The sequence below is a fragment of the Plecotus auritus genome, assembly GCF_963455305.1.
Source record: "Plecotus auritus genome assembly, chromosome: 7".
In the NCBI taxonomy this organism is placed as follows: Eukaryota; Metazoa; Chordata; class Mammalia; order Chiroptera; family Vespertilionidae; genus Plecotus; species Plecotus auritus.
This window is the reverse complement of record NC_137774.1, coordinates 46,686,722-46,710,503: the sequence shown is the minus strand read 5'-3', so window position 1 is coordinate 46,710,503 and position 23,782 is coordinate 46,686,722. Positions and strand designations below refer to the sequence as shown.

Below are 23,782 nucleotides of genomic sequence, written 5' to 3'. Positions count from 1 at the left end.
GAAAGATAGAAACATTAACGAGAGATAATCATTGATTGATTGCTTCCTGTATACCCCACACTGTGGATCGAGCCCACAAGAGAGTTGTACTGCTTTTAAAATCGATGTACTCTAAGTAAATTAGTCCATTCCTAATTACTTTAAATCTGTAACTAGTGTCTGCTAAATTTTAAAACTTGTCTTTATTGTTTTTATGATTAAACGTACTTTCTTCCTACATACTTCTTTTGTTAGTTTTTACCATGTGCCCAGATCAGGAATGGAACCATGACCTCCAAGTTCATAGGTCAACACTCAACCATTGAGCCATGCTTCCAGGCTATTATTTTATTATTAGAGGCTGGATGCACGAAAATTCATGCAAGAGTAGGCTCTCCTTCCCCCGGCTGCCGGCACTGGCTTCCCTCTGGCACCCGGGACCCGGGCTGCTTCCCTCCGGCCACCGGCGGCAGGTGCCTGGGAACCTGAGCTGCTTCGCTCTGGCCCAGCTTTGTCTGGAAGGACGTTCGGAATGACGCCTGGAAGGACAGTCTAATTAGCATATTACCCGTTTATTATTATAGATTGTAAAAGTTACAGCTATCACCAGCCACTTACTTTTCCTTCCTTACCCTGTCCCCACACCCCAAACTACCATGAGTGTTCATACGTTCAGTATGATTATTGCCTAGATCAACAGTCACCAACCGGTGGTCCACGGACCACTGGGGGTCTGTGAGGTCCGAAAGGTTGGTGACGGCTGGTTTAGGGAAACCTTTGGAGCAGCGGTCGCCCACCGGTGGTCCATGGACCTCTGGTGGTCGTGAGGTCTGAAAGGTTGGTGACCCCTTGCCTAGATGATTCTTTAGCTTCTTGTTAACAACCCTTACCTCAACTCCCCCGTCTCCTTATGCTCTGTTCTCTGAATAGATTAAAATGAAGAGGTGGAGTGTTCCTAGTGGAGTATTGGTTAGTTTTCCTCGACTTCCTGGGAATATTCTGAATTAATAGTACCAGTTTTGTTACTGTCTTTAATAGGATGCTAAGAAGGGGCAAAATTCAATGCACAGTACTGGGAACCTCAGGGTGGAGAAGCCCGGAATGCTTTGGTGGCAAGCCCAGCAGGTGTGGTGGAAAAGCCATGATTTAGAGCAGAAAGAGCTGTTCTAGTCCAGCACTGCCATTACCAACCACGGGACTTAGCCCTCAAGTCCCGGTCAGGACAGGGGCATTGGAACAGGGACCTCTGAGGCTTCTTCTAGCATTCACTGTCGGTGACTGTTCTTCAGTTACTAGTCTACAAAACATACTCACGGAGCTGTACAGCTCTGAGTAAATCAGTCCATTCTTAACTACTTTAAATCTGTAACTAATGTCTGCTGAATTTTAAAATGTTTCTTTATTATTTTTATGATTAAGACTACTTTCTCCCTACCCACTTCTTTTGGTTAGTTTTTACCAGTGACTCTGCGCTTTTCCTCATCCCCATCCTATTGCCCATTGTTCTCCATAGTTAACAGTGTTGATGGTTGGTACCTGTCATCCATGCTTTTCTAGGCATGAACAAATGTCTGTATAGATGAAAATACAAAAATCTTTTTGACTCTAAAGGTATAATATTATACATAAGGTTTTGAAACGATTTTATTAATTAGCACATGGCAGAGTCAAACGATAGAAACAGTATTCAATGAACAACAAGTCTCTCTCATCCTGAACTCCCAGCTCCCCCTCCTTAGCTGTTTGCATATCCTTCCAGGAGTTTTCTGTGTATATACAAACATATATGTGGCTATCTGATTTTTTTAACGCAGTGGAAACGTACTCTTTACTGTTTAGCTCTTTGCTGCTGCTGCTGCTTTTTTTATTTTTATTTTTTTGGTTTAATGCTGCATTTTGTAGATGATTCCATATCAAATAATTCATAGGAGCACTTAGTAAGTGCTCAGACATGTTAATTATCATTATCATTGGTACATAGGAGCTTCCCTGGATTTCTGGGGGGCTGCAAAGCATTCCATTATGTAGATGCACTAGTTCCTTATTAATGAACTTTAGGATGTTTCCAGAATCTATACTAATAAAAGGGTAATATGCTAATTAGACTGGACGTCTTCCGGACGACCATCCTAACGTCCTTCCTGACAAAGCCGGGCCCGGGTGAAGCCGCCCGCCCCGTAGTCCCGGGGTTGCCAGCACCTGCAGCTGAGGCTGCGGCCCAGGAGAGGGAGAAGACGCCCACCCATGTCCCAGGTGCCTCCGGCTGCAGCCCGGGCAAAGCTGCCCGCCCATAGTCCCCTGCGGCTGTGGCTGCCCTGGGTGAAGCCGGCCCGGGTCCGGGTGCCTGTGGCCGGCCAGAGGGAGGGAAGCCCGGGTCCCAGGTCCCAGGTGCCTGCGGCTGTCCGGAGGAGGGAATCCTGGGTCCCACGAGTGTGACTGAGGTAGAGGCGGTTAGGGCAGTGGTCGGCAAACTCATTAGTCAACAGAGCCAAATATCAACAGTACAACGATTGAAATTTCTTTTGAGAGCCAAATTTTTTAAACTTAAACTTCTTCTAACGCCACTCCTTCAAAATAGACTCATCCAGGCTGTGGTATTTTGTGGAAGAGCCACACTCAAGGGGCCAAAGAGCTGCATGTGGCTCGAGAGCCGCAGTTTGCCGACCACTGGGTTAGGGGCAATAAGGCCATCAGGGGAGCAGTTAGGGGCAATCAGGCAGGCAGGCACAGGTCTTAGGGGCAATCAGGCAGACAGGCAGAGGGGTTAGGGGCAATCAGGCAGACAGGCAGAGGGGTTAGGGCAATCAGGTAGACAGGCAGGCGAGCAGTTAGGAGCCAGTGGTTCTGGATTATGAGAGGCAGTCAGACATCCCCCATAAGGTTCCGGATTGGAGAGGGTGCAGGCCGGGCTGAGGGGACCGCCCTGCCCCCGCCCCCCCCACCCCCATGCCCGAATTTCATGCACCGGGCCTCTCGTCTACTCTAATAAGTAATGCTGCAGTGCCCATCTTCCTTTCTGAGTTTGTATAGATGTGTGAATATATCTGCAGGATGAATTCCTTTTGAAAGAATGTGCCATTTAAATTTTGTTAGGTATTTGGAAGGCAATGTGGCAGTTGGTTGAATCTGTTTACATTCCTGCCAAGCATGTCTGAGAGTCCTCATTCCTGCCCGCTTTCCAGGGCTGCCTCACCACAGTTCCCTGCAGATAGCTGAAATTGCTATATTATTTAAATTCGCATTTCTCCTACTAATGCAGAACGAAGTGTTTTTCCTTTGATTAGAGTTATTAGTGTTTTTTCTTGTGCTCTGTTATGGCTTTTGCCTTTTTAAATTTGCCACTATTAATTTGTAACTTGCAATTTTTTTGGCAGATATTTAAAATTTTTATGTAGCCAGATTTATCTTTTCCTTCATGCCTCTAGGTTTTCAGTCCAGAAAGATTTTTACTACTCCAAGATTATTAAAAAGCTTTCCTATGTTTTCTTCTAAGGATACTCCTGTCATTTTACTTTTTATGTTTAAATCCTTGAGCCAGTTAAATCTGTGTTTAATTGTAACATTGGATTATAGTTCAGCTTATGTTTGCTTGGGTGTTGGATGCTGAAAAGCACAGGTCGCCAGAGTAAGTTGAGCATAGTATTGTGATATAATTAATAGTTTCCACAATTTAAAATTCCTGTTTTGTCCTATGTAATTCATGTTATAGCTTCTGTCATTTCTGTTTTTGTTTTTGGCGGAACTTCCTTTAAATAGAAGAAAAGCCTTCTGCTTTATTGACTATTTACCACTAATTTGAAGCACATCACTATTTATTCTTGATGTTGCTAATGTTTGGCCCTTTTATTAAGACAGAAGAAGTATTTAACCCACTGTATCTTAGTTAGAGCTGCTACTTCCTGGTCTCTATGATGGGTACTTAGTGACTACAGTCAAGAAGGAAATGGAAAAACGGTGGTAGTAATTTCACTCAGAAAAGCATGGCATTCTGGAATGTTGAGAGAATTCATTTATTATTATTTTTTTTATGTAAGGCCACTAACACTGCTTAGCTACATTGGTTTGGGGGATTTATGACTTTTCTAACTACTATCTGTTTTGGGGGAAAATTTTTACAGGTTTATTACTGTTTTACTAGCTAGCCAGCTCGTTGTATTCAAAATTAGCAACACAAGCTGTAGATACACTGGGCCACAGTTTTTTCCGTATTCACCAGGCAATGGTGATGCCACTACTTGATTCTGCCAATTCCTTAGAATTTTTGGGGCCTAAATGGAGTGTTGCTGTCCCTCTTTTAAAAGAAAAAAATCTGTAAGTCCAACGCAGCTGTCTCACTAGTGTCTTCTAGAGCAGGTCGTGGTGGCCAGGGCTTTGAGTCACCAGTGTTTCAGCTCTAGGAAGACAAAGGGCATTTAATAGGAAAGTAAAAGCCAGATAAATCCCAGCATGATGAACTGGCTTACCTTTGTGCTTGCTTTTTGTGTATTTTGCCATATATGTCCTTTCAAAGGTGTTCCTTAGCTTTCTCCACTCGTTCTCTTTATGGCAGAAGTTTTCTCCATCAACAGTTCCTTTATTTTGTTTTTTAAAAAACACATGGACACACACACACACACACACACACACACACACACACACACAGAGCCTAGAAGAGCTCATGTAGTTTGCTTCAAGAAAGCTAGTATATAAAACTTTGGATTTAATCCTGAGTTATTTTTTTAGCCATAGCTTATGAATTGTGCTGGAAAGGGGTTAGAGTTTACCTGTCATTACATAGAAATACATTAAAAAAGGTGAGATAACTGGTTCAAAATCATAGATAGTGTTCAAAATAGGACTTCTAGCCTAGCATGCTTATTAGTAGATCAACAGATTAAAATATTATTATCTCCTTGTAATTTTCTTTAAAGATCATGCAATGTATTTAAATAATGAATGGATGGTAACAACTTTTAGAGCAAATCTGTTGCATAAAGTGGCTCTTTACAAAATATATTCCAGGTGTTCATAGGTGTTAACATGGAAGGAAGAAGGCAATGTTGGAACCTTTTTTTCCTCTTTTTCTTTTTTAACGGAGTATTTAGCATATTGATGTCAAGGAAAACACCCTTGACCATTGACAGCTATAACTGAAAACCTGAGGAATCTCTGAGTCAGACTGTCCTGCTGGACAGGAATGTTGGTTTCAGTGTTGGTCACTGGGAGGAAAATACTGTTCACGTACTGCATTCCTTAGTGAAGGAACCGTGTGAGGGGTCCATTCCAGTGTTTGTAAGTCCCCTGTGAGGGCCAGTCAAAGTCCTTTACTTGAATGACTGTGAAATTGAAGGTCAGAGCAGGAGAAGAAGGGTGGTTCAAATCTCTTATGGACAGGATGGACTAGAGTCTGAGCAGTCAGCTCAGTTAATAACGTGATAGGTAGAATGAGGTCATTCACGCAATGTTGGACCTTAACGAGATGTCTGCAGAACACAGCTTGAAGGGGACCGAAGACAAAACCTACTGGATGATCTTGTAACCCGAGAGAGACTACTTCTGGCATCCTTTAAGAACGAGGGTGCAGAGCCCGATCTCATCAGGTATGGTGTTTTCATTTACAGGGTTATGTGGTGGGGGAAGGTTTATTTGCAGAGAACAGCTGTATTCTGAATGGCTTAATTCCTTTAACTAGTAAAATATAATCTGTTTATTTATAGTGTTTCCCTATCGTATCTATTCAATTCCGTTTTCATTAATTTTCTAGGTTTTGTGCACCAGGTGTGTTCAGCTGGATCCCATCTCAGAGGAAGGGTATTTAGATAGAACACAGGCAGTCAGCACCTTTCTTTTGCATGCCTTGTTGAGCTTTCCACTGTTAGCTGCCTTTTAAACTCCCGAAGTCACATACGTACCTGGGGAAATGTTTGTTTTCAATTGGCACCTTGAAAAAACTGTCCTCGTAAGATGCAGTCTGGGGTTTGTGGAGTAGAACAGGTGGATTCCTCTCATGGTGGAGTGTCACTCGGGGTAGTGGCAGGGCCTGTGTCACACTTGGGGGAAGCTGAGTGCTGCTTTTTGGGTGTCAGGTCCTCAGTGCTGTTTCTCTGTACACATCACGGCAGCTCCTGCGTTGTGGGTCTGCCCCCTGGTGGTCAATGCTTGTCATAGTGACCAGTCGGATGGTCGGACACTTAGCATATTAGCCTTTTATAGATATCCTAGAGGCCTGGTGCACGAAATTTGTGCATGGGAGCAGGGGGTTCCCCCAGCCCAGCTTGCACCCTCTCCAATCCGGGACCCCTTGTGGGACATCCGACTGCCCATTTTAGGCCCAATCCTAGGGATTGAGCCTAAACCGGCAGTCGGACATCCCTCTCACAATCTGGGACCACTGGCTCCTAACCGCTCACCTGCCTGCCTGCCTGATCACCCCTAATTGCACCCCCTGTTCGCCTGGTCACCCCCAACTGCCCCCCCTGCTGGCCTGGTCGCCCCCAGTGGCCCCCCCGCCGGCCTGATTGCCCCTAACTGCCCCCCCGGCCTGGTTGCCCCTTACTGCCCCCTTGCCGGCCTGGTTTCCCCTAACTCCCCTCCCCCCCACAGGCCTGGTGGCCCCTCACTGCCCCCCCCCCTCCGGCCTGGTCACCCCGAACTGCTCCCTCAGTGGGCCTGGTTGCCCCATGCATCCTGCTGTTTGATCATTTGGTTGCCCCTCACTAACTCCCCTGTCAGCCTGGTCACCGCACACAGCCTGCTGCTCGGTCGATTGGTCGTCCCTCACTAACCCCCCTTCTGTTCTGGTCACCCCATGCAGCCTGCTGCTCAGTCGTTTGGTTGCCCCTCACTAACCCCCCCTGCTGGCCTGGTTGCCCCACACAGCCTGCTGCTCAGTCATTTGGTCGCCCCTCATTAACCCCCCTGCTGGTCTAGTCGCCCCACGCAGCCTGTTCGGTTGTCCGTTCGGTTGCAATGGTTGCTTAGGCTTTTATATATAAAGACTAGAGGCCCGGTGCACAAATTTGTGCACGGGTGGGGTTTGGCTGGCCCACCCTGATCGGGGCTGATTGGGCCGGCCGGGGGGAGGGGATGTGGGAGGTTGGCCAGCTGGTCCTGCCCCCTGGTCGAATTTCCAGTCGAACTCCAGTAGAGGGGACAATTTGCATATTAGCTTTTTATTATATAGGACATATATATCTCTGTATGTGTATGTGTGTGTGTGTGTATATATATATATATATATATATATATATATATATATATATATATTGATTTCATAGAGGAAGGGAGAAGAAGATAGAAACATCAGTGATGAGACAGAATCATTGATCAGCTGCCTCCTTCATGCCCCTCACTGGGGATCGAGCCCGCAACCCGGGCATGTGTCCTGGCCAGGAATTGAACTGTGACCTCCTGGTTCATAGGTCAACACTCAGCTACTGAGCCACACCAGCCCAGGCTCTTAAGTCCTTTCTGTGGAGCGTGTTAGAAATGCAGAATCTCAGACCTCACCCCAGCTCTACCGAGTCTGCAGTTTAACAAGACCCCCAGGTGATTTGAATGCACTGTAGATTTTGAGAGACACTGCTTTATATTATTACTAGAGGCCTGGTGCACGAAATTCGTGCACGAGGGCGGGGGGTGTCCCTCAGCCCAGCCTGCACCCTCTCCAATCTGGGACCCCTTGAGGGATGTCCGACTGCCCATTTAGGCCCAATCCTATTGGGCAGTTGGACATCCCTCTCACAATCCAAGACTGCTGGCTCCCAACTGCTTGCCTGCTTGCCTTACTAATTGCCCCAAACTGCTTCTGCCTGCCAGCCTGATCACCCCTTAACCACTCCCCTGCCAGCCTGATTGATGCCTAACTGCTCCCCTGCCAGCCTGATTGCTCCTAACTGCCCTCCCCTGCAGGCCTGGTCACCCCTAACTGCCCTCCCCTGCAGGCCTGGTCCACCCCAACTGCTCTCCCTTGCAGGCCTGGGTCCCCCCCAACTGCCCTTCCCTGCAGGCCTGGTCGCCCCCAACTTCCCTCCTCTGCCGGCCTGGTCACCCCTAATTGCCCTCCCTTGCAGGCTTGATCGCCCCCAACTGCCCTCCCTTGCAGACCTGGTCCCTCCCAAGTGCCCTTCCCTGCTGGCCTGATTGCCCACAACTGCCCTCCCTTGCAGACCTGGTCCCTCCCAACTGCCCTCCCCTGCTGGCCATCTTGTGGTGACCATCTTGTGTCCACATGGGGGCAGCCATCTTTGATCACATGGGGGCAGCCATTTTGTGTGTTGGAGTGAAGGTCAATTTGCATATCACTCTTATTAGATAGGATTAATTGTGACATTTTGCATTAGAATCACTCAAGAGACATAAAAGAAATAAAAAAGAAGAAAGAGAGAGAAAGACAAAAGAAAAGAAATACAAGTGTCTGGACCATATACTTGCAAAGTGTGAATTAGTAGTCTGGTGAGAGGCCTGGGTGGAAGTCATGCTGGGCACCTCAGGTGATCCTAACAGGGCAGGTTAGAGCCCTGCTTTGTGTCATGGATACCAGTAATGAGAGCTAATGGCTATGTCTGCTGCTTGGTTTCTGTGTGCCAGGCACCATGCTAAGCTCTTTTAAGAACCTTCCTCAGGAGATCTTTGTTACATCCCCATTTTGCAGAGGAGGAATTGAGGCTCAAAGGAGTCAGATAACTTGCACAGACTCTAAAACGAATCAGTCTCAGAGTTTGGGTTTCTTCTACTAGTAGGTCTGTGTGTCTTCAGATGGGCACTCAACCACTGTGCACGAAAAGCTGGACCAAGAGTTGGAAGGATCCAGCTCTGTTGCTTACTAGTTACTCAGTCTTCTGGGCTTCAAAATCATTGACCTTGTTCTGCCTCTTTTCCGTTGTTGTGTGGACCAGAAGAGGTGATTGTTGTGTGAAGGGCTTTGTAAGCTCTAAAACCTTTACAAATGTAAGACGTTATTCTTGGAGCATAGTGCACCTTTAGGGTAGGAGGGGGTTGAGGGGTTCATGCTGCCTCCTTTGTTTCCAGGAGGCCTTCTGTCCTTGTTGCACCCCCTGAGTGCTGGAGTCCTGGCCTCCATGGCCGGTCTTGTTCCATGCTCTGCCCCTGGTCCTCTGCCCTCCCATTCTCCCCTTGCGAATCTTGTTCTGTTCCCCTTCCTCAGTGCTCAGCTTGCTGCTTGTTGTCTTATTAAACAGCTGTGCATTCAATCTCACAGTGGAATCCATGGCTGGCAGTGACTTGTCTTCTGGAGTAGTTTAGCTAAAACCTCCTTGAGTCTAAAGGAAATTAACTGATGGGAGGGTTTTAGGGAATATGGCAGATTGGTGGCAGAGGTGTTTGGGGATGGAGGCCTATTGAGACCTCTGAAGTCCATTCACTAGGCCTGCCCCCCGCTCCTCCTGTGTTTAAGGCTAGTGCACGTGGTGGGCCTAAAGGTCTTACTTGGTGAGCAGCTGGGGCGTCATGGGGATGGAGGAGAATCTATGAAGCAACGATAACCAACGTCTTGAGGGATGGAGTAATTTAGGAAACCAGCCAGGCTCTTTTACATGCTCCAAGATGAAACTGAGAATAGCACCATTGTAGACTTACTAGAGCAGCGGTCCTCAACCTTTCGGACTTCACGGACCACCACTTGGTGACCACTGTACTGGAGTCAAGCAGTGCAAGGACAGATGAGTGGATGAATAAATGTTCAAGTTAAAAGTAGGTGGCTACAAGTAGATTAATTTGAGGTCAGAGTTTCTGATCTTTGACTTTATTCACCTACCTATGCCAGAGTATTATTTTTGCCTTTTTTTTTTAAACCCCTAACTCCACATTTAAGCCTTCTCTTCCATCCCCAACTTCTTATACCCTGATCATTCTTCTGCTTAGACCTAGCCTTCTGAGGATTGAATTCAGTTGTAGACATGACATTTCCGGCTCACCGTAAAACCTTCCCTTTTGCCTCCTGATTGTCAGGTTGCCTAATCATTTCTGATTCCAATTGTCAAGGCCCTTTCAGCTCTATCTTTGGGGAAGCCTCATTCCCTTCTCTGCCTGTCCGTGTGTCTGGTATTTCCAGTGACTTACAAAGACTTCCTCAGTCCTCCTCAGGGTCAGTTTCTACTTCTGGCTCCTCGAGGGTTTTTGCTTCTCTAATCTCTGGATTTCTCCCACATTTTTGTTTGATTTTGTAATTCTTGATATCAATGTAGGCTGCCTTGATATCAGGAGGGTGGTGGTGGCATATGTCTTTCCTTTAGGTCCTGACCTACAGAAACACGTGGCCAGAAAGCCTTGTCAGCACTTTAAAATGTTGTAGACGTGCTGTCTATGGCACATTTGTCATTAATGCTAGATTATCACCGCAGGACATTTACTGTTGGAGAACGGGGGTTCATTTGCTAACCAGTATTTCAAAGCCCCGTGATAACTGGCAGCAGTCCCCCGGATCAGTCTGCCTGACCAGGACTCACTGGGAACCTGTTGGTTCTTTGTCCTAGAGCTCTTTCTTCTTTCTCTTTTTCCTGTTACCTTTCTGTACTCCTTCTCCTCTCCCACTCACACCCAAATCCTTCGCCTCCTTTCTGTCTTCCCCATCCCTTGTTCCCAGGAGTCCTTCTGTATCCCCCCTACTCCTCTTTTCTCTTCCTCCTCAGAGGTGGCCTTGTTAAGGAGCGAAGAGTATTGTGAAACTTCAGCTTGGATTAACATTTCCTTTAGATAGACATTCACGTGGCAATCACATAATTGAATGTGTAGCTGTCATGTGATGGGATGTTAGCTTTACCTACGGATTACTGGCCATTATTTGGAAGCAGAGAGCCTTGATGTGAGACCGTGGTCTAAATAAGCAATGGTTGACTAATTTAGGGCATTTGGAAACTTGTTAAAGAAGTCTCTGCATGACAGTGTCTCTTAGAAGATAAGCCATGACTTCTGAAGGAATGACACAGCTTCTGATTGAAAACCCTATTGCCCCTTATATTTGAGAGTGTTGTTGAGTCTCACAATTACTTAAATCTTTGTCTGTAAAAGGGAAAAAAAATCATCGCATACTCCGCTGCCTGTGACCATCTCTGATTAAATGGGCTGTAATGGGTGGCTAATTGGCTAACCTTGAATCTTCACACCACCAACTATATGAAGGATTATAGGAAATAGGAAGTTATTTAGAGGTTAAGATGGTAGTTATTTGTCAGAAATGGTATATTAACAAGCAGACTAATTGCTAAAATTTAAAGAGTAGAAGATGATAATGAAATGTAAACATTTCATTTAAATTTAATTTCAGATATTTGAGCTGCTAAAGAAAGTATGATACTTGCAATATATATTTCATATCACAGCCAAGGTAGACAGGAAAAAAATTAACATTAAATATTACATCAAAAGTACTGTCCATCCCCCATTTTAAACCATTGAACGTTTTATTGCAATTTTAAGCTTGGTTTATAAGAAGCATGATTTGTATCAGATAGTACTGAGATTTTCTAAAGAATCATTGATTTATACTTTGTGTTGCTTAAAGTTATTAACACATGACCAGCCTACTCTTCTAGAAGTAGGAAATTGCTAAGAAATATCCACCTGCATCATTAGCCTGCTCATGTGAGACAATGGACAAGCAGTAATAATTTATCTTATGTCCCAGAAATACACTAGTTTCCTAGGTTTTCTGACCTGTAAAGGATGTGCTGAAATCAGAAAGGCTTTGCTTTTCTCTGTTTCATTGAGTATAAGGATAGTTGAACCAAGGTTATGTTAAGTATAATTAAGAACATTAAAATTCCCTGCTATTTTAATAAAAAATAGTTAAGGTAGCAAAAATGTTGTAAATAGAAGCCTTCTTTCATTAAGTGTGTATTTATTGAGTGCCTACTATGTACCAACCAATAGTACTGGAAATGTGGTAGCAAAATGACCAAAATAACAAAAACATCTATTTTATGCATTTGAGCTATATACAGCGCAGTAAGGAAGACAGACGTGAATTAAAGAATGATACAAGTAAGTGCAGCAGAAAAGTACTGTATGTTGAGAGAATATCAGTGGGGAGCTAATTTACCTGGGGACCAAAGCCTAGCACAGTGCTCGATAGATATTTGCTCAATGAAAAAAAAAAAAATCTGCTTTGTTTTCTATATCTTTCATAACACCTAGCACAGAGTTGAGTATATACTGGTAATAGGCCCTCAGTATATTTTTGTTGATTGAAGGGTTGAGTCAGGATATGATAGGCTGGGCTCCGGTAACAAACCCACCCTGGGAATCTCAGGAGTTTCTCCCATGAAAGCTTTATTTTTCCTGCCTCATCTAAAGCCTGGTGGTGCTCCAGGCCACTGCCTTCAAGACATGACTCAGGGCCCTAGCCTGTTTGACTCAGTGGCTAGAGCGTTGGCCTGGGGATTGAAGGGTCCCAAGTTTGGGTTTGATTCTAGTCAAGGGCACGTACCTCAGTTACAGGCTCCTCCCCAGCGGGGCTCTGGTTGGGGCTTGTGCAGGAGGCAACCAATTGATGTGTTTCTCACATTGATATTTCTCTCTGTCTTTCCCTCCCTCTTCAACTCTCTCTAAAAGCCAATGGAAAAGAAAAAAAAGATGTGATTTGGGGATTTAGGTTGTTCTTGCCTGTGGCTGTGCTGTCTTGACACAAGGCCTTCATGTTCACTATGACATGAGAAGAGAGAGGGAATGGAGCATTTGTACCCCACTTATGTGCTGTAGCCTGGAATTTTCATAACTACAGCTCATTGGCCATAACCAGTCGCATGGCTTCAACCTAACTGCAAGGAGGGCTAGGAAATGTAGTCTTTGCCTGTGTTCACGAAGAGGAAAATGAAATGGGACTTGGAGAAGCATATTGCTTTGTCTCTGCCTCACTGATTATTTGGGTAGTTTGGTGGAACAGTAGGTAACTTTGGTGCAGTCTAGCTACCTTCTTAGTCAGCAAAGATTAGAATCAGGAGTTAATAGAGGCACATGTCGTAAGCTGCGAGGTGACTCTGGTAGGACTTGTTCATCTTTCATAATGCTCATTCTGAAAGAGTTCAGTCAGGTAGGGGAAACATAAGCAAAAACAAAAAATCCACAGCATAAGAGAAATTAAGTGCCAAAGGGCAAGTGCAATGAAGACTGCAAGGGAGGTGGTCTCAGCAGAGAGAGGAGGAGGACTAGTAAAGCATGCAGAGTGTCTGAAAAAGAACACGGAGCTTACTGTTCTTCACCCCTCTGCCCAGCCAGGCATTGTCTGGTTCAGCTACCACGCTAGTGTAGCAATAAGGATGCCCTCAGCTGCAAGTAATAGCTAACCCTGCTCAAAATGACAGAAATAGGAAAACCATCCTATCTAACAAAGAGGGAATATGCTAATTGACCATCATGCCCTCACAAAATGGTGGCGCCCACAGCCATAAGATGGCAGTGCCCAGTCCCCTCAGCCCCGCCTCATCTAGCCAGAGTTCCCCAGTCCCTTCAGCCCCGCCTCATCCAACTTCAGTCCCCCAGTCCCCTCAGCCCTGCTGAGGGGGTGGCAGGTGCCGTGTGCCTCATCCAGCCTCAGTCCCCCAGTCCCCTCAGCCCCACAGGGGAAGGCAGTTGGAGGCAATCAGACCAGCAGGGGAGGGCAGTTGGGGACAATCATGCTGGCAGGGTAGTGGTTAGGGGGCTATCAGGCTGGCAGGCAGAGTGGTTAGGGGAAATTAGGCAGGCAGGCAGGTGAGTGGTTAGGAGCCAGCAGTCCTGGATTGTGAGAGGGATGTCCGACTGCCAGTTTAGGGGATCGGGCCTAAACCTGTAGTTGGACACCCCCCAAGTGGTCCCAGATTAGAGAGGGTGCAGGCTGGGCTGAGGGACACCCCCTCGTGCACAAATTTTGTACACCAGGCCTCTATTTTTCATATAAGAACTTCCAAATTAGAGAATTGAGAGAGACGGTTAACTCTACAGCCCAGCAATGTTTCCACAGACCCAGGTCTTCACTGTCGGTGTGTTATCTTTATCTTCAGACCCCCTCCTCTCAGATACACTACAAAAAACAATAGGAGAGGAAGAAGGGTATACTTTGCATAAGTAATACGTTCCCATGCTAAGAAATTTTAAAAGCATGTAACAGTATTCAGTCAAAAGCCTCCCTCCCACTATGTCCCCCACCTCTTGTACATACGTATTACTGTTAATGTTTGGCATATCCTTCCAGGGTTCTCATAAGTATTTGCTGGAAAATATGAATATATTTTTTTATTTCCTGCCATCTTTTTTCAAATTTTTAAAAAATATATGGTGTGTTTTTTATTAAATTGATTTCAGAGAGAGGAAGGGGGAGGGAGAGAGAGAGAGAAACATCAGTGATTAGAGAGAGTCATTGATAGTTGCCTCCTGCATGCCCCCCACTGGGGATCTAGCCTGCAACCTGGGCATGTGCCCTGACTGGGAATTGCACTGTGACCTTCTGGTTTGTAAGTCGACACTCAGCCATTGAGCCATGCCAGCCAGGCTTTCCGGCCATCTTTTACACAAATGGTAGCATATTATACATACAATTCTACATCATTCTTTTGTCACCTAATCAGATATCTTGGAGATCTTCCCGAAGCAGCACATAGGGTTTTGTTATTAGTTTTCATAGCCTTATATTTCATTTATGTCCCATATTTTATCTAACTTAATAGTCTCCTATTAAGAGATAATGTGTGTTTTTTTTCATTTTGTTACATTATACACATATTTGTTTAATACATATATGTTTTCTATTGTAAAAGTAAAGTGATGAATAACCTTATATGTGAGGTATTACATACAAAGTTTATGTCTAGATAAGTTCTCAGAAGTAGGATGGTTGGGTCAAAGGGTATGCATTTATAATTTTCACAGAACCAGTTTAGACTTGTGCTAGCAATTTATGTGAGTGCCTATTTCCCTATAGTCTTCCCCAAAGAGAGTGTTACTAAACTTTTGTATCCTATCTAATATTTGAAGATAGTTTTAGGTATTTCTTAGTAGTGTTTTATGTAGTTATTATATATAGGTATAGTGAACCAAGGTCATGAAGAAATTATCCTGTGCTTTTTTTTAGTGCTTTCATGATTTTATTTTTTAACTGTTAAATATTTGATCTATTTGGAAATTAATTTGGCAGAGTATGAATCCAACTTTTTTCCTACTTGGCTACCTTATTTTTGTGACTGACTACATTTTTTTATTGAGTCATCCATCTTTTCCTCACACATTTTGAGATGGTGAGATTTATATAATACAATCCCATACATATTTATGACTATTTCTGGACTTTGTAATGTGTTCCATTGGTCCCTTTATCTACTAATGGTGCTAGTACCGTTAATTTTAAGGCTTTATTATGTCTTATTATATGATAGGGCTCGTCTTCTGTCATTGTGCTTTTTTTTTAAAGAGCTTTGTAAAAAAAGAAAAAGAGCTTTGTTGTGTGTTTTTTTGGTGTGAACTCTTGAATCAGCTAATCAAATATCAAAAAAGGGAACACTACTGTTCGTTTTTTAATTGGGATTACATTAAATCCTGAAATCCTTTAAAAGTTGCATAGTCTGTTTACAAACAGGTTAGCAATAGCAACCTGGTAGTGTTTCTCCTCAGGTTTTGAAAGCTGGAAACGAAGAAATATCAAATGAAAACGATGAAAAGAAGCTATTTATAGTAGCATGAAAAGCATGAAATATGTAGGAATGAATCAAATGAAAGGCACATGACACCTCTTTAGAGAAATTAAGGAAAACCTACTAGAAGGTATACCATGTTTAGAGATGGGAAGACTCAATACTGTAAAGATGTCAGTTATCTCAAAATTGAGCTGTAGGTTCAAAATTGAGGCCTGCCCGGCGTGGCTCAGTGGTTGAGCATCTACCTATGAACCAGGAGGTTGCAGTTTGATCCCCGGTCAGGGCATATGCCTGAGTTGCAGGCTTGATTCGCAGTATGGGGTATGCAGGTGGCAGCCAATTAATGATTCTCTCTCATCATTGATGTTTCTATCCCTCTTCGTCTCCCTTCCTTTCTGAAATCAATAAAAATATATTTAAAACAAAACAAAACAAACAACAACCCCCCCCCCAAAAAAAACACACACTCACACCCAAAATTGATCTGTAGTGTCACCAGCCAGTTTTTTTATTTTGTTTCTGTTTGTCACTTAAGCTGATTCTGAGATTTAAATGGCATTTCGATGAGCCAAGGAAAGCCAAGGCAATTTGGAAGAACAAAAGGCTTAAGGACTCACATTATGTTATCAACTCTTACATCAAAGCTGCAGTGTGGTGTTGGCAGGGGGATAGGCAATTAAACCAGTGGAACAAAATAGAGTCCAGAAACAGTCCCACACATGTATTGTCTCTTGATTTATGACAAAGGTGACACTGCAGTGCTGTGGAGGAAAAAATGACCTCTTCAGTAAATAGTGCTAGGTCAACTGGCTAGCCATATGGAAAAATGAATCTCTGCCTCTGCTGTCACCCACCATAAAAACCAATTCCAAAAGGATTGTAGATCTAAATGTGAAAGGTAAAACTAGAAAGCTTTTAGAAATCTTTGCCTATGGCCTCGAGATAGGCAAAGATTTATTAAACAGAACAGAAAAAGGACTAACTATGAAGGAAATACATGGTAAGTTGGATTCCATTAAAATAAGAAATTCTTTTTATTTAAAGATATCAAAAAGAGAGCAAAAAGACAAGTCCCAGAACAGGAATCTATATCTGCAGCACATTTATCAGTCTCAGGAGTTGTACTGGCATATTTAAAGAACCCCTATAATTAAGAAGAAAAGCAGACAGAAGACAGATAGGCAAAACAACGAAGTTGGACTTCACCAAAGAAAATATCCAGTGACTGATGAACATATGAAAAGGTGTTCAACTTCACTAGTCATCAGGAAATTGCAAACTAAAACCATGATGTCATATTAGTACACCAACCAGAATTAAAACAACAGACAATTCACGTGTTGCTAGGATGTGCAGTGACTGGAGTTCTAATATACTCTCAGTTGTACAACCACTTGGGAAAATTCTTTGATTGTATCTCCTAAAATGGAAGTGTACATAGGACATGTGCAGAACTGTGTTTACAGTAGCATTATTCTTAATAGTCCTGCCTGGAAACAGTCCAAAGAATTTCAACACTATACATCATGACATATTTATACAATGATACTACACAGCAAATGGGACGTCACAGTCTACAACTACACACCACACAATGGATGAATCTCACAAACAGAATGTTGAGTGAAGTGAGCTGGACAGAAGAGTACATACTGTATGATTCCATTCCTGTGAAGGCTAATTTATTTATGGTATTAATATCACAAAAGTGTCTCCCTCTTGGGGAGAGGGACTAGAAGGGGGCACGAGGGACCCTAGAGTTCTGCTAGTGCTCTGTTTATGCCTTGGGTGGGGATTAGCTGGGGTGTTCACTTAGTGAATTATGTTTGAGCTATATACACTATGGTTTTTCTATTTATGTGTTCTACTTGAATTTAAAAATTTGTATGTAAGTACATATTTACACATAAACATTTTTATAATACACATGTATTATACATATGTACTGAATGTATGTAAGTATGAGTATATAAGTACTAGAGGCCCGGTGCATGAAATTCGTGCATGGGGGGGGGGGGTGTCCCTCAGCCCATCCTGCACCCTCTCCAATCTGGGACCCCTTGAGGGATTTCTGACTGCCCGTTTAGGCCCGATCCCAGTAGGACTGGGCCTAAATGGACAGTTGGACATCCCTCTAACAATCCAGGATTGCTGGCTCCCAACTGCTCACCTGCCTGCCTTCCTGATTGCCCCTAACCGCTTCTGCCTGCCAGCCTGATCACCCCTAACCACTCTCCTGCCAGCCTGATTGATGCCTGTTTCCCTGCCACCCCTATTGCCCCTAACTTCCCTCCCCTGCCGGCCTGGTCACCACTAACTGCCCTCCCCTGGCAGCCTGGTCACCCCTAACTGCCCTCCCCTGCAGGCTTGATCACCCCCAACTTCCCTCCCCTGCAGGCCTGGTCACCCCCAACTTCCCTCTCCTGCAGGCCTTGTCCCCCCCCCCCCAATTGCCCTCCCCTGCAGGCCTGGTCACCCCTCCAACTGCTCTCCCCTGCAGGCCTGGGTCCCTCCCAAGTGCCCTTCCCTGCAGGCCCGGTCATCCCCAACTTCCCTCCTCTGCCAGCCTGATCACCCCTAACTGCCCTCCCCTGCAGGCTTGATTGCCCCCAACTGCCCTTCCTTGCAGGCCTGGTCCCTCCCAACTGCCCTCCCCTGCTGGCCATCTTGTGGTGGCCATCTTGTGTACACATGGGGACAGCCATCTTTGACCACATGGGGGCATCCATTTTGTGTGTTGGAGTGACAGTCAATTTGCATATTACTCTTTTATTAGATAGGATACTTATAATACACTTATCTATACTTATATATGCTTATACACTGAGTGGCCAGATTATTATGATCTCTGAATGCATAATAATCTGGCCACTCAGTGTATATACTATATAATAAAAGGCTAATATACAAATTGTCCCCTTGACCAGGAGTTCAACCAGCGGGCAGGCCAGCCATCTGCCCATATCCACTCTGCCTGGCCAGGCTGGCTGGACCCCACCCATGCACGAATTCATGCACCGGGCCTCACACACATACACACACACACACTGAGTGGCCAGATTATTATGCGTTCAGAGATCATAATAATCTGGCCACTCAATGTATATAATTATGATATACTAGAGGCCCGGTGCATGAAATTCGTGCACTGGGGTGTCGGGGGGGTGTCCCTCAGCCTGGCCTGCACCTTCTCCAATCTGGGACCCCTCGGGGGATAACCGGCAGTCGGATATCACTCTCACAATCCAGAACTGCTGGTTCCTAACCACTCGCCTGCCTGCCTGATTGCCCCTAACTGCTTCTGCCTGCCAGCCTGATCGTTTCTAACTGCTCCCCTGCTGGCTTGATTGCCCTAACCACCTCTGCCTTGGCCCCGCACCCGGGACCCAGGATTCCCTCCTCCAGCCGACCACATGCACCTGGGATCCGGGCTTCCCTCATTCTGGTCAGCCATAGGTGCCTAGGTCGGCTGCAGCCTTAGGGGATGGTGGGCAGGTGGCTTCGCCTGGGCTGCAGCCTCAAGTGCTGGCTCCCGGGACTGCGGGCTGGACAGCTTCTCCATCTCCCAGGCCACAGTTCTCCGTATCCCAGGCCACAGTCAGCCCCAGGTACTGGTGCCTGGGACTGTGGGGTGGGCAGCTTCTCTGTCTACCAGGCTGTAGCCAGCTGCAGGTCCTGGCGCCTGGATCACTGGCGGGCGGCTTCTCCATCTTCCTGGGATGCAGTGGGGGCGACTTCTCTGGCTGGCTGCGGCCTGGGATCAGGGGGCAGGCAGCTTCTTCATCTCCTGGGCCACACCCAGACTCAGGCACTGGGGCCAGTTTCTCGGTCTCCCCTAGGACGGGCAGACATGAGGCTTCTGCTGCTGGCTGCAGCCTGGGATCAGGGGGCAGGCGGCTTCTTTTCCCAGGCTGTAGCCAGCCTCAGGCATTGGGGCCCGGTTTCTCTGTCTCCCCCAGGACGTGGGGCAGGCGGATGTGAGGCTTCTGCAGCTGGCTGCGGCCTAGGATCACGGGCAGGCGGCTTCTTCTTTTCCCGGGCTACAGCCAGTCTCAGGCGCTGGGGCCCGGTTTCTCCGTCTCCCCCAGGATATGGGGTGGTGGACGTAAGGCTTCTGCTGCTGGCTGCGGTCTGGGATCACGGGGCAGTTAGCTTCTTGGTCTCCATGGCCGCAGCCAGCCTCAGGTGCTGGCGCCCGACTTCTCTGACTTCCACAGGTCCAGAGTGGCTGGTAGGCAGGGCCGCCGCCATCTTTTCAGGTTAATTTGCATACTCATCCTGATTGGCTGGTTGGTGTAGTGGAGGTATGGTCAATTTGCATCTTTCTCTTTTATTAGTGTAGATAATAAGTATTTGTAATACATGTATATTACTAAGTATACTGATATATGTTTATAACCATATATATATATACTTACACTCATGCATATTCATGCATACATTTGTATACATACAAACACACACTCACACAAAGAGCTGTATTCTGAACAGACCACAAGATGGAGATATAAGTCAATAGAAGAGGAAAGTTACTAGATCATTGATTCTAGTTTCTAGATTTTGGAAAGTTAGCATTTTTCCCCCTTGAAAGTAAGGAGAGAATGTTGATTGCTTATACTGCCTGATTTTAGAAAAAGACCTGTCTCACTTTTTCCAGTTTTCTCTCATCTTCTCCCTCCTCCTTTGTGTAACAAAAACCTATTTGTCATTTTAAGCTTTCTTCTCAGTGACTCTAGACATTTGCCCCATCCCCAGTCGGTTCTTTCTTTCTCTTGCTTTCATCTTCCTTTCTTGCCTTTTCCTTTCATGTCTTTCTCTTCCATTGCTCTTTCCCCCTGGAAAAAGCTGCTTGATTTCTGTGTTTTTTAATCTTAGTTTTTATTTCCCATTCTTAATTTTGAAAGAAGAGGGTTTGCTTTCAATATTTCTTTCTAATAATCTTCACTTGTTATCGTTTGCTTTTGTGGGCATCTGTTCCCCTTCCCCTGTCTCACCTCCCCCTGGGAACATGGCTCATCTTTATTGGATTTAAAACAAATTATCAACGTGATACATGTTCATTATAACAAGTCAAACCATAGAGAGGTGTAACCCAAAAGTTAATAGCTTCTCTCCTTTTCTTTCCCTTCAGTGTCATTCTCCTAAAGTAACAGTGTTAACTGTTTGGAGGGTTTCCTTCCCCACACTTATCTGTGCTTATATAAATATTTACCCATGTTTTTATATAAATATGTTTTCTTTTCCTATTTTTTAATGAGAACAGAATTGTATTGTACATATTCCATAATTCTTTTTTATTTTTTTAAAATTCTTTATTGTTGAAAGTATTACAGATAGTATTACGTAAGTCTCCTTTGTCCCCCATTGACCTCTCCCCGGCCACCCCCACCCCCCAGCACATGCCCTCACTCCCCTAGTGTCTGTGTCCATTGGTTATGCTTATATGCATGCATACAAGTCCTCTTACCTCCCCCCACTTTAAAAAAAATCATTATTGTTAAGAGTATTACAGATGTCCCCCTTTTCCCCCTCATTACCCCTCTCCAATGGTTCCCACCCTGCCCCAGGTCTTCACCACCCTATTGTCTGTGTCCATGGTCAATGCATAAATGCATATAAGTTCTTTGGTTAATCTCTTCCTAACCTCCTCCCCTATCCTCTGAGATTTATTAGTCTGTTTTATATTTCCATGCCACTGGTTCAGTTTTATTTGTCAGTTTATTGTGTTCATTTGACTCTATATATAAGTGAGATCATGTGATATTTGTCTTTCTCTGATTGGTTTGTTTCACTTAGCATAGTAATCTCATTTATTTATTAATATTTTTATTGATTTTTTTATTTTTTATTTTTTATTTTGTTTATTTTTTTTGTGTTTTTTTTAAAATATATTTTATTGATTTTTTACAGAGAGGAAGGGAGAGGGATAGAGAGCTAGAAACATCGATGAGAGAGAAACATCGATCAGCTGCCTCCTGCACACCTCCCACTGGGGATGTGCCCGCAACCAAGGTACATGCCCTTGACCGGAATCGAACGTGGGACCCCCCAGTCCGCAGGCCGATGCTCTATCCACTGAGCCAAACCGGTTTCTGCTAAATGTGTTTTTTTTAAATGATGATTCAAAGGCGGACTTGTAGAGAGGTCATATTAGGAGGGAGAAGGCAAATGCAGCCTCTGAAGGGAACTGTTCTAATCATTACCTAGAAAACTAATGTTATACAACCACATTCAAGGACACAAGGCAAAGCACTGTTTAAAACTAGAGGGACTGATCAGGTCGGTGGAAAGCACAGCTGAAATAGGGAGGGAAATGCACTTAAGAATAATTTGAATTGAGACAATGCACCATCAGTCCTCGATGCTTCTGTTATCTGAATATATCCAAGTTCCCTGTCTCTCTTTTTTAATTCCCACAGTATCTTTATGGAAATCTCAAAGCGGTATTCTCACAGACCTAAATAATAGTTATCATTTTGTTAGGATTCAAAATTTCAATCCAGTAGCCATCAGGATCTTGAATAAATGCCAGGCTTTTCATTTTACCATTGTCAGGCTTCTTCACAAATTTGACTCCCAGTTCTTCAAATCTTTTGCAAGCACCATGTATATCAGGAACTGCAATTCCAATGTGACCAAACCCTCGAGGGTCTGAGTTGCCGCTGTGGTAACTCTGGGTCTCATCCTCCTCAGTGCCCCAATTGTGTGTCAGTTCAAGTGTAGCTTTTCTGGAGAATACCCATGCTACCTTTTCATCTTTATCTTTTGGGATGTCATTTTTATCCTCATAAGCCAAGAAATAGAGTGAAAATTTCATGGTGGGAAAATCTAATTTTTGGAGTAGCGTCATTCCAAGAACTCTAGTATAAAAATCCAAAGACTTCTTAGGATCCTTAATTCGCAGCATGGTCTGCTGCAACAGAAAATCCTTGGTGCTGGGGTCCGGGTCCGAGCAACAACCGAGGGCAGCCTGGTCGGTAAGGCCGCCAGACGCGGGCTGCGGTTCTGCCATGGCTGCACTGCTGTATCACGGACGAAAGTCTTTATTGATTTTTTTAGAGAGAGGAAAGGAGAGAAAGAAACATCAATGTGAGAGTCAACCATCAATCGGCTATCCCCTGCACAACCCCTACTGGGGTTCAGTCCCCAAACCCAGGCATGTTCCCTGACCTGGAATCCAACCAGCAACCTCTTGGTACACGGCACAATACCCAACCGAGGGAGCCAGGGCTGTAATTTACTTTCTTCATTTACATTTGGGCATTACTCCAAATCAATAGATCTACCAAAATTCTTTTCAGTAGCTACATTATTCCACAGTATGAATATGCAGTCATTACAACCACTCCCCATTTGATGGATATTGGGTTGTTTAGTTTTTTTGTCATTACAAACAATATTGCAGCAAATATCCATAAAGAATGTGTGGCTTTGCCCTAGCCAGTTTTGCTCAGTGGATAGAGTGTCAGTCAGCCTGTGGACTGAAGGGTTCCAGGTTCAATACTGGCCAAGGGCACATGCCTGGGTTGTGGGCTCCAATCCCCAGTAGGGGCAGTGCAGGAGGCGGCCGATCAATGATTCTCCCTCATCATTGATGCTTCTATCTCTCTCTCCCTCTTCCTTCCTCTCTGAAATCAATAAAGAAATATATTAAAAAAAAAAGTGTGGCTTCAATTTCTGTAGGACAGAATCCCCAAAGTGGGGACAAAAGGTATGGGTATTCAAATTTAACAGGTCCTGCCATGTCTGTTTCTTGAAAGTTGTAATGCTTTACATCCCCTCCAGCAATATATAGGATCCCATTTCCCTACACCGTGGCTGTCAGAGTGTGATGGAACTTATTGGGTTTTGCCAATTTGATGAGTGACATATGGTATCTTGTTTTGAATTGCAGTCCCTAACTATTGGTGTAATTGTGAGTTTTGACAGGAAAAATAAAAAGATTTGATACCCCTGTATACATTAATTAAATTGTAAAAATCATCTGGGAATTGAAAAGGGAGAATTCTAGTCTACGAATAAGCAGGAAGAAGAAAGAGGAGCTACTTATATACCCCATGTTGTAAGTTCGTTAGTTGATTTTTTGAAAAGCCTATTTAATACTTTCAATTTGAAAAGTACTATATATGAAACTGCTTTTTTAATAAGTGAAATTTTAAAGAAACTGCTGAAAATATTCTTCTTTATTGAAAAGTTTTCTA

The 23,782-nt window shown here is 44.5% G+C and overlaps 2 protein-coding genes across 7 annotated transcripts in view; one reads left to right on the top strand and one right to left on the bottom strand.

Moving 5' to 3' along the window:
• The window catches only part of STX8 (syntaxin 8), a 260,718-nt gene that overhangs the window by 23,828 nt on the left and 213,108 nt on the right, over nt 1-23,782 (top strand). For 2 of the 6 annotated variants that reach the window (XM_080677312.1, XM_080677317.1), the window contains one exon: nt 5,448-5,558. The exons of the other annotated variants lie outside the window; for them this stretch is intronic. In XM_080677312.1, the coding sequence (XP_080533438.1) occupies nt 5,448-5,558 (111 nt within the window). The remainder of the gene's footprint in view (nt 1-5,447; nt 5,559-23,782) is intronic. 6 annotated transcript variants of the gene reach the window in all.
• LOC308253535 (lactoylglutathione lyase-like) lies at nt 21,718-22,616 on the bottom strand. The gene has a single exon (XM_080679118.1). It carries the CDS (start codon nt 22,591-22,593, stop codon nt 22,039-22,041), a length of 555 nt encoding a protein of 184 aa, XP_080535244.1. The 5' UTR covers nt 22,594-22,616; the 3' UTR covers nt 21,718-22,038.

Bases quoted from the DNA above. Each gene is read 5' to 3' on its own strand.
- LOC308253535 (XM_080679118.1), bottom strand. From the start codon at position 22,593: ATGGCAGAACCGCAGCCCGCGTCTGGCGGCCTTACCGACCAGGCTGCC.